The sequence below is a fragment of the Takifugu flavidus genome, chromosome 17 (assembly GCF_003711565.1).
Source record: "Takifugu flavidus isolate HTHZ2018 chromosome 17, ASM371156v2, whole genome shotgun sequence".
Lineage (NCBI taxonomy): Eukaryota > Metazoa > Chordata > Actinopteri > Tetraodontiformes > Tetraodontidae > Takifugu > Takifugu flavidus.
The window spans coordinates 5,126,664-5,137,613 of record NC_079536.1 but is presented as its reverse complement, the minus strand read 5'-3'; the positions used below and the strand labels follow the sequence as shown (position 1 = coordinate 5,137,613).

Sequence of the window (10,950 nt, the reverse complement as noted above, 5' to 3'; positions counted from 1 at the left end):
GAGGTGGAAGGGGCCGGCTTTGAAAAAGAACACCTTTGTAATCCTCGGTGGCTGGGATGGAACATGTGTGCAGATGGCTGCTGATACTGAGGGGGTAGAGAGACACAGAGACTGAGAGAGAGAGAGAGAAAGACTGTTTCATGCCTTTCTTTATCTGATAGGAAACTCTGCTTCTTCCATAAAATAGTTAGGATTTCTGAACCCAAGTCCTGTAATTTAAGACAAAGAACCGGCGCAAAAAACAAAAAATGCATAAAACAGCTCTTAACCATCATTCTGATGCATAAAAGCAGCAATTAAAGTTACAGACAGAGTCGCTGTCGTGCTGAAAGTTCACACGTGTCCCGCATGTGGTCGGCTAATCGCTAGCGGAGCGCTAAACTAAGGAGCAGTGGTAGGAACGGGGAGCTGGCAGGGTTTCCTAAGGAGGAGGGGGATAAATTATTACAGGCCCTGCGATGGTGACAGCGTTTTCCCCTCAGTCTGGGGGAAGAAAACAGCACGCTAAACTTGTAACCCCGCATCTCGAAATCATTTTTAGCCGCGGTTGACAGCGGGCTCGCAAAGGCTAGTAACACTTTCCCGAGGCTCAGTGGGCTCCTTGGCGATCCAACTTTGTGTAAAGGTGTGCACTGTGCAGCTTTGATTCCCCTTCTCGCTGTGAAACAGATCTCTTCTGTTTAATGCGCTATTTGCATCTTTGTCTCTCCTGGTTTGGTTGCTATGGCGCCACATCTGAATCCCAATTCAAAGGCACACACCTACAACATCTCTGCCGCCAGCCAGGAGCTAAAAGCAACAGTCGGCGAGGGTGTATTTTTGGAACACCACTGTTTTTTTGATGATTTTGTTACAGTCTTTGGAGAACAACTTGGCTCACGAAGCCAGCGTGAGCGCCAGTCTGGAGGCTCGGAGCAGAAGAAGGAACCTCAGGAAAGCCTGTGTTGCCTCCAAACAGCTGTGGTGCTGCTTTTGTGTGATTTGGAGGGCCTGTTGCCCCGGCCTCCATTCAGGGCTTTCACACCAGTCTCACTCACTTCTCGCTCCCCGGGTTCCTCCTTGCAGGTCATAAATTAAGCAGAGGGAGGGGATGCTGGAGATCAGACAGGCAGGAGGAGAGGAGGAAGAAGAAGAAGAAAAAGACCAGCCAGGACCTGGTTTTGGTTCGGTTTCAACACTCAACCTATGAGAGAAGGTTGATTCCCGAGTCGAGTCAGGATGGGATCGGGTTTACTCGCCCGGGGTCACGCCGCTGTTGACACTATATGTTATTTTAATGAGTGTTACAGCGCAGCGGCACATGTGGCCGCAGTTTAGCGGCGCTCCGAGACAGAAATGATGGAGGACGGAGGAAGCCTCCGACATGTGAAGAACTGGGATAACTCAACCAGCCTCTGCTGTCTAAACCAAGACATGAAGAGACCTTCAGCATGAGTGGACATTTTGAATTCCCTCATGTTCAGATGGACTGCTTTTATCCCTGGTGACGGATATCCCGTGCACCGTGAGGTCACCATACTTTACCCTCACTGTGACAACAACTTAATGACACGACCAGGGGGGGGTACGGCCCAGTTTGGCGGCTGGCTTTGTGTGCTGTTACGCTTTTATGAAACAGAAGGTTTGAAAATTATGAAATATCTTCAGCCACATGTGCGATCTATTGAGTTTCGTCACAAAAACACCTATTGAAAAAAACCCAACCCTTAAATGGCCTCGCGTGGGGCTGCGTACGGAAGCATATGGAGGCCTCCGCATCTCCTCGCTTCATACATGTTTCTTTTGACATCAATAATGCCCCGGTATCCAGTGGCGCTTGGAACGTATCCAAAACAATTATAAAGTTGCCGTGGAAACTGAGGACCTGTGCCAGGGCGAGGCGGACTGTCTGCGCTCAGATAAACCGCATGGAAAGTCACGACAAACAAAGCACTTGACAGGGGAGCAGGAACGGGGGGAATTAAAAAAAAGGAGGAGAAGAGGGGAGGGAGGTGAGGGATGGGCAGAGGTGGAGAGACAGAGACAGAATAACAAAAGCCTCGAAGGTGGGGGGATTTTTACAGATGATGAAAACAAGAGATTTGCATTGTGTGAGAGCGATGTGGATGGATGGCAGCCATCAGGACGCTCTTCAGACGCTCTCCAAACGCACAAAAGTGAAAGTGGGCATCATGGCGACACTCAGGCAGGTATAATAACACTCTTTGTGCTTTTGTGCATCCGTGAAACATGGTCAGGACACGCCAACATACATTCCGAACCCTGGGCGACGCGTGCGAAACGCTGTAATGCATTGTAACCTTATGCTAACCTAATGAACAAGAGGGTGAACGGGGCCTAATGGAGGCTTTTACATTCATCTTTAGGCTCCTCATTATATGCCTGATATGACAACCTCATTAGGGGTGCACAAAAGATTATCCACCCGGGTAAAGAACGCCACGTTCACACAGCAAAATAGGATTTTTTTTCTTTTTAAAAACCCTCAAACACACAGAGAAAACACACAGAGATAGAAAAGAGTGAGGTAGGACCGGTTCACACATGCAGAAAGACCCCTGGTGGGAGTAACGGGGCTTTTGGAGTCAGAGAGAGAGTCTGACTGGCGTTCAAAGACCCCCTGACTGACCGGCGTGTTTATTCAGATGGGAGAACAGAACGCCACTATTTCAAAGTCGCCGCATCGCTTGTTTTGATCTCACTGATGAAGAACACGTTTCTGGGTTCCGGCTGAGGTCCCAGGGCCCTTATTGGTGCTACCAAGAGTTCAGCTTTGTGGCGCATGATGTTTAAAGCGTGATTGAATAAACATAAACACACATGAAACAAGTGGATGTTTGCCTTTTTTCCCTCCTATTTTGTGTGTTTGAAGCCGCTCATTCTGTAGCCCAGTAGCCTTTTCTGGGCTACGCCGGGACAATTACCATAAGGCAAATCAATTAAAACACACTTTTATTTGTCTGCACCTGAAATGTCAGCAGATCTGCTGCGGCGCCCTCGTTTGTTCTCATTAGTGTTTCTTGGAGAAATCAGTGGCGCTTGCAGAAATCAGGTAATTTGTATCTGCAAATAAGGATTCTGGAGCCCGCATCTCCGCATCATTTGTATCATTACGGTCTGCACTGGTGCCCGTATGCAGGCATGTGTCTCTGCACGGACCAGTGTGGGCCCATTTCTGCATTAGTCATGATGATAGCTGGCTAAACACTGCCCTCTAACGGCGCTAATACTCAAAAACCCCAAATTAAAGTTTAGTGCGTCACCGCAGCATAATATAAGTTTATATGCTCATATAATTTCTCCAGTTAATGATTGGTCATAAAATGCGGTGCTTCAGTTGTAATAATGAAGTAATGCCGAGTATATTTAAACTTGACCTTTATAGTGAAAGAGCATCGGGTAAATTAGTGTGTGACGTCATAAGCAGCGGATTATGGGGGCTGTGAAGCTTTGCGCAGAAAAGTGTCATTAAGATGAGTAATAGCGTCATCCAGCCAAACATCCGACGATGCCATGACAGCTCATTTACTACTGATGAGCCCACAGAAGGCGACAGTGACGCACCAGCGACCGTGACGTCATCGGTGGCCAGTAGGTTGAAGTCCACGGTGCTTTTGTCACCGATGTCACCCCACGTACGGTAACACTTCGTGTACAGCTCTAATGAAGACAGAAAATGCAGAGTGCGCCACAGAAAAGCGATTTCTCAACTAACCGTTTTGTGGTTTTTGATCTAAAACTTGGATTTTTTTATGGAGGAAAAGATATTTTCTGCCTCTTCGTGGGTTATTGGAATGAGCTCAGGCTGAGAAACAGCTTTTTTTTTAGCATTTTGCCAGTAAAAATCACAAAAATTGTTTTAGATAGAAAATGAGAGTGTTGAGCTTCATTCTGGGCCGTTTCATAGACCGCAGTTCGTATTTTCAGATGGTCAAATTTATTTATTTATTATTTATTTATTTTGTTAATTAAAACTTATGCCCATCAGAGAAATCCCTGATCTGTCGTGCGTTGATCTCGTCGGTGACGCTCCCCTCTTCTCATTGGCCGTCGGACATAGGAAGTGTGATGACGTTAACCAATCAGATTATAGCTTTATTCCATCGTCTGGGTTCCGGAGTGGCCTGATACTATTTTCATTTGCTGGTGAATATCGGTAAGTAATTCTGACTGCTATAAAACTGAAAGAAAGACGCGAATGTTGGCGTTTATTTCTTGTTTTTCTTGGATTACTAAAGCGATGAAACGGACGTCCGCGCCTTCCATCCGCTGAGGGAACGTTCCCAGATAGTTGGAACACATTCACAAACATCTGCCCACACGCCTGCCTTTGGGAGATGAGAAGGTTTTTGTCACAGTAGTTTCCAGTGATCAGGTCGAGGCAGGTTTTTGAGAGACGTCAGTCGCTGCCTGATCTGCACCCGGAACCCGTCCTGCACCATATTGCGTCTGCGCATGCGCTACATCGACCGAGAAACAAACGATAAAAATATAAAAATAAAATAGATGAATAGGGTGATGTGCAATCAACGATTACTAATTAATATAAAAGATAGCACGAATAGACGCAACATTCCATTTTATTCCAATACATTAAGCAACAGGTGTATTTTGTAGGCAGGGTAAAATGGAGATTGACTATTTTAAACATCACTCCAGCGTGAGATCAGAAGCAAACGATCAAAACTGAGGGATTTTGACCTTTCAGTTAGCGAGGATCGAGGCCAAAGGGATGTGATCATAAAGCATCGTACTCTCTTATGTAACCCTGTGTCGCTACTGCCTGTAATGAGAAACCTGCGTGGTTATTTTTAAGTTCAGCAACTGAAGGAAGAAAACTCGCATCTGTGTGTCCTCGGTTCTCTAATCGTAACCAGTCGATAATCCGCCGCCTCCATCAGGAATCCTTTCAAGGGACAAACCCTCGAACACAAGACGAGCCATATACGTTAGCAGACGGTCTCATTAAAGGGATTCCAGGTACATCTGCCGGGCTGATGCGGATTTTTTTCATCATCCCATATGTTTTAGAGACAAAATAAAACTTCAGTTCAATTAAGAATAAAGAAAATGAGGTTGATGGGGACAATTTAACTTGAATGAAGACTGGTTTTCCTCAATACATTTCCCCAATAAAAAGAGATTAATAAATGTATTTTGGGAGAAGTAATCAGAAAAGTATCTTTTTTCCCACCAAAGCAATAGTCACGTTTAGTTATGCTACGCAGAAAAGTGGTTGACGCATGCGCAGAAGCGATATGGCGCAGCTCGGGTTCCGGGCGCAGATCGTGCGTCGGATGCAACCCAGATAATCCAGCGTCGTCCACCATCTGTGGTCTGCACCCGCCCTGTCCCCGACACACGCACGCGCGCCACAGACGAGTTTACCTACCAGAAAAGACCAAAACACGACATCGTGATCTTCACACTGTCCTGCTGCCTCAGACGGACGCGCACCTGCCGCCGTTACTCCGTGTTTATGCGCTTCGCCTCTCTGACCACCAGATGGCGCCGTTTCTCATTCGCAGAGTTTTCTGACGAGGTCACCTCCCGCAAACGAGCTCAACCATGAATATGTATGCTGTGCCCAACCCGGGAATACCAGGCTGCCCCCCGGGACTGGAGTACCTCACTCAGGTAGTTTAACCACATTCTCAGTTACCTTAGCTTAGATTTTGTTGTCTTCGTCTGTGCAAGACACCTTTGCATCCCTCAGCTGCCTCTGATACCCACATCTGGTATTGTTTAAGCATACGTGTTGTTACTCTGTCCAATTTCCTTTACATTATATATCCTTTTAGGTGGATCAGCTTCTCATCAAACAGAAAGTCGAGCTCGTCGAAGGTAAGTTAAAGACGCATTTCTGCAGGTGTTCTATTGAAAGATCCATTTGAGGACTAATGATGAAGTTGTAAATGAATGTGCACAAACGCACAGCTTTCTCCAACTTGGGGCCATTTTGGTTCGTACGAAGGGACGAGTCCAGGTTTATTAAATGCCTCAGCAGTTCCAGATGTTTTCATTTTAACCCCGAACTTGATAAACGAGAAGCGCAACAGGTTAAAACATGCCAGGGGTCACGGTCAGGACAGGGTCAGGTCAGGGATTGATTCATCCGGTCTGGACTTGTCTCTTTCCCGTTCAGCCCTCGTCGGCTTCGAAAGCAACAACAAGTATGAAGTGCGGAACACGGTGGGCCAGAACGTGTTCTACGCCGTGGAGGAGAACGACTGTCTGAATCGGCAGTGTTGTGGGCCCCTGCGCCCCTTCAGCATCCACATCCTGGACAACTTCGGGCAGGAGGTCATCACCGTCACCAGGCCGCTCAAGTGCATGTCCTGCTTCTTCCCCTGTTGTCTGCAAGAGGTGAGCGGAACCACTTTGGCTCCAGGTTTTGCTCTTCTCTTGTTATATTTGGAGGATCTGAACACGAATCTCCCCCATCCTCTCCCACAGCTGGAGGTGCAGGCTCCCCCCGGTAACCCAGTGGGCTACGTCATACAACAGTGGCACCCTTTCTCCCCTAAATTCATCGTCGCCAACGAGCACAACGAGCCGGTTCTGAAGATCCACGGGCCCTTCTGCGGATGGAGCTGCCTCCCAGAGGTCGACTTCGAGGTGGGTTCAACCAAACACCCACATCGATAACACCCGCCCCCCTCTGGACGCGACCAGGGGGTCAGTGGTGCTGACTTTCCAGTAGCACCATTGCATGGGTGAGTGGAACATTATATCTCCATCTTGCTTCTTCTCCAGCTGCTTTAAAGTCAGCACTGGTGACACAAAACAACCTTTTCTTTTGAAGCAGGCAAGCAGATGAAAGAGGTCGGGATTACAGCTGCTTCCATCATCTCTGTTCAGCTACGCTGAGCTTTATTCTAATGCTGCCAGCGTGACGTTTCCTCTCTTCCCTGGCAGATCCTCACCATCGATGAAGTCAGTAAAATAGGGAAAATCAGCAAACAGTGGACGGGACTCCTCCGAGAGGCCTTCTCAGACGCGGACAACTTCGGGATCCAGTTCCCTCTGGATTTAGACGTGAAAATGAAGGCTGTGATGATCGGCGCGTGTTTCCTCATTGTAAGTGAAATACAGGTCATGCTAGGAGGGGAAATAGATGTTTGCTTTTGTCGGTAACGAGAGTCCAAAGTGTTTAATATCTGACAGCAGTGTCCGAACGTGGTGGTTCAGACATGTTTCTCATTACCAGTGGATGGAAAATAGCCGTTAATTAACTAAGTAGGTGACCTTAAACAGACCCATCACCAATCAGCAGGAGTAGCATCAGTGTCACATTCATGCTATCAAAAATGAAGAAACGCTAACACGTCACCATGTTTTCAGCTGCTTAGACCATAAAATAACAATTTGTTCTTCTTTGCACAGGATTTTATGTTCTTCGAGGCGACTAACTGAACAGGATATTCAACGCCAATATTCCTGGAAGAGCAGAGCCGCAAAGCCATAATCATCAGCTCAAAAGGCCCGTACGGAACAAAAGAGATTCTCTTTTTAGGTACACAAATGTCCTAATTTAGCCTGAACAGAAAGGAAGAGTTCTCAGTCAGTCTGCTTAGGAGTGTTTTAGGATATTTTAATTAAAGTTCCTCACCTCTGAACTGGAATAAAATCTAAATAACCCGCCATTACAGTATGCAAGTTATGTCAGATTTAAAGAAGCGTTACGTATCGTTGGATTTGTGTAGCGTAGTAATTTTGTAGTTTATATATTTGAGGCTCTTTTTCATTGGTTCGATGGCTCATTTGCTATACAGCGTAACCGTGATGTTTGATCATGTGTGCACAGCTTCGTGTGTGTGCTGCCACCGTAAACGCTCAACCGGTCGGGCGGAAACCGATAAGCATGAATGTGCTGTTCCGGACCGGTCCAGCAGAGGGCGTTAATCTTCCATTCAATAGCCAGAGGCTGCCTGAATGAGCCCGGGCGGCTCCTGTGGTGTGTGTGAAGTGTTAGACAAACTCAGGTTGGTGCATGCTGACGTACCCAAGTGTTAAAGAATGTTGCCGCCCACGTGTAGACGCAGACTTTGGAGGAATGATTTGATTTCATTGGTTTCAAATCGTCTTCATGCATCCAAAAGCCTGAAATGAAACTTTAATGAACGTGATGCTGCATTATATGTCGGAAAGATCAAAATTAAGAATGCTTCAGTATGCTGTGTTGTAGCAAACCTTTTTTTTGTAGCATTGTGATAAGTTTTACTCCACAATTGTATGTATCTGAACCCCCAACTGATAATTTAGGCACTATTAAGTATTAATAACGTAGAGTTTGTTTTTGTTTTTAATAAAGAAACTGGCAGTTCAGGTGAATAGTGATATGATATTCTGCCTTTTTAAATATTGACTCTTGTCTGTAAAAATGACCGTAAGTGGATTTGCAACGCGACGTTAGCATTGACGTGACCTTAAACAAGTGGCCGAAGTGGGCGTTTGAACATTTTTAGACCATCTTTGTGGCGTTCAGCATGTTCAGAAAGCACTCCGTTTAAATAAATTGAAATTCTTGTCTTTGAAAATACATTTTGGCATGTTGCTCAGTAAAAAAGCATTAAAAGTATTAGCTGGCGGTGCTACTTTGTGATCCAGAGGCTTTAAGCTCATGTTCAAGGAGCCAATCACAGATTTCCCATGAGGCACAGGGGGAGTTTAGCTATTGCTGCCAGGCTGCATCTTAAAATAAGACAGTTGACTCATCTATTCTTCTACTTTTGCACTAAAACTGTGAGTGACTGAACCAGAGAAGTTGTGAGGAAGGCAAATAACTTCTGTGAACTGAGCTATAATTGTGCAAATATTTTAATAAAAGTCAACACTGCAGTTCATGCAATTCTTTGGGATTTGATTCATTTCTGGAAACTGAATCAGCTCACATGTGCTTTGATTGTTGATCAAAGAAGAAATGCTCATTTATTTTCTATAAACAGTGCATTTTTCTGAACTCCTCATGGACAACAAGTGTTCTAATTCTGCAGAAAGCCAAAGACAAGCTAACTGCTAATTTAGCCAAACAACCAGAGGCATCGTGTGTTGGGAGCTTCTGGCGTCCTCAGACAAACAAAAGACTGAAGCAACATCTGTGAAAACAAAGCCCAGGAGGCAGCGGGGCGGGTGGGGAGCACAGACAGTACAAAACCTGTTTGCCTTCACAGTAGCATCGTGCACAAAGAGTAACCGTCCCCCTCGGGGTGCACCCACCACAACGCCGAACCATCAACGGAGAGAACAAAGAAGAGATCGTGACTCAAACCCGACTTGTTTGGCAGCGAAGTAGCACAGAGGAACGAAAATGTGAATTATGCATCTCTCTCTGGGCAAAAATAAAACAAAACATCCGCATTAAAACCAGAAAAAGGCAAAATAAATGCCAGTGGGTCGATTCTGTCCAAAGAAAACAAGTTTCCATAAGTGTATTAAGACTCATTTTCTGCTGTCAGAGTGCACGGTCAACCTTTGCCCTCCTGTCCATCTTCTGGAAACAATTAGCAAGCTAATTACGGTAGTAGCATTTGAGCATATCTTTAAGGGTGACAGGGGATGGGTGGATGAATGCTTCTCCTTTCTTCACCCTCTTCTGGAAGTTTTTTATAACCTTTGCGGTTCTGACGTGGCCGCCTGATGATGACACACAAATGAAAGGCTGCCACCGGCGCTCGTTATGTGCAATTGTGGAGAAACGCTGCCCTGAAACCCCGGTCTAGATGAGGAAAATGCTAATTTAAGAGGTGAAACTCGCTCGGGTTTGAATGTTGTGAAAATCCTCCCTGTGCTGGAGGAGTGTTTACAGCGAGCTTGTCGCTCGTAGCTGGAGACCAGAGATTAAAGACACGGTGAGATCAAAGCGGAGTAATCCCTGCCAGCCCTTTCTTCTTTAGCTGCTCGGATACCTTGAAAGATGCTCGCTGTGCTTGCTTTTGCACTTGTGTTATAATTCCCCCTCCCTCTCCCCAGTTCTTAGCTAACCCTGGGGCGCCCCTGTGGTCAGAATTTGGCCTGGGATGATGTAAAGATAGACTCCGATGAAGAGGAGAGAGGAGTCGGCTGAGGGAAAGGAGCGCCGTTGCCCTTTCCATTGATCTGGACGTGTAATTAAGCTTTCTGTGGAGTAAATAAGCCTCTCTGGGATGAAAATAAAACCCATTCTTTGGGCAATTGTGGTTTCCCCACTCGGGTTTAGGGGACCGAGTGAGTCACAGGAGCCACTGGAAAGCCATCCGGTTATTCCACCAAAATTAGGTTATGCCAAAAACAGAGCAGAGGCTTTAGAAAGAGAAGGTGCGGCCAAACCACCGACACGTACTTCACTTTGGCTGAAATATTACATTTGAAATGTCGTTATTTACATTAGGTCCACAGGAGTTTCTTGCTCGGTATTCCCGGGTCCCAGGGCCTTTTCTCCACGGCCTGTCAACCAGCAGCTGTGAACCAACTGTCCTGAAAGACGAAGGACTGAGGAGCTGCGACACCATTCAGGGAATCCTGGGAATGAAGGGAGGCCCAATCGTTGCACTGTTAGCTAACACCAGACAATAACGACCCAGTTTTCCTCAAAGTTCTGTGTACAGCGGGAGTTTCCAGTGATTCCCGGGTTCATGTGGAACACGCTGTACTACGAGAAGATCGGCGGTTTTGGATCCATCCACCATACTATTACTGGCAACACTTTCTAAAGTTCGGTGTGCACTTTTCTCCCGGTTCCTGTAATCTAATCGCCATCGCCATCGTGTCGTCCTCCAAATCCTGACCCAGGAAGGTAAAAGCTGGCGTCACGTCACATGATGGGATATGAGTCCTGGACAGTTCTGCTGCGTGTAATCAGGTCCAGGTGGCTCCCGGCTCGTTCCAACCGCCTGGTGGATGTTTCAGGCCGAGCCAGTGAACTGAAACAGGATGCCACACAGGCCTGGTCCCAGGCTGCCAACATCCAGC

The 10,950-nt window shown here is 46.5% G+C and overlaps 1 protein-coding gene across 1 annotated transcript; it reads left to right on the top strand.

The window, feature by feature from the left end:
- The first annotated feature begins 3,990 nt into the window (after positions 1 to 3,990).
- On the top strand, positions 3,991 to 8,851 carry si:ch73-206p6.1 (phospholipid scramblase 1). Its single transcript, XM_057012837.1, has 7 exons — positions 3,991 to 4,156; positions 5,529 to 5,637; positions 5,802 to 5,844; positions 6,146 to 6,366; positions 6,457 to 6,618; positions 6,919 to 7,080; positions 7,387 to 8,851. The coding sequence occupies exons 2-7, from the start codon at positions 5,569 to 5,571 to the stop codon at positions 7,414 to 7,416; spliced, it is 687 nt and encodes a 228-aa protein (XP_056868817.1). The 5' UTR covers positions 3,991 to 4,156; positions 5,529 to 5,568; the 3' UTR covers positions 7,417 to 8,851.
- Positions 8,852 to 10,950: the final 2,099 nt, after the last annotated feature.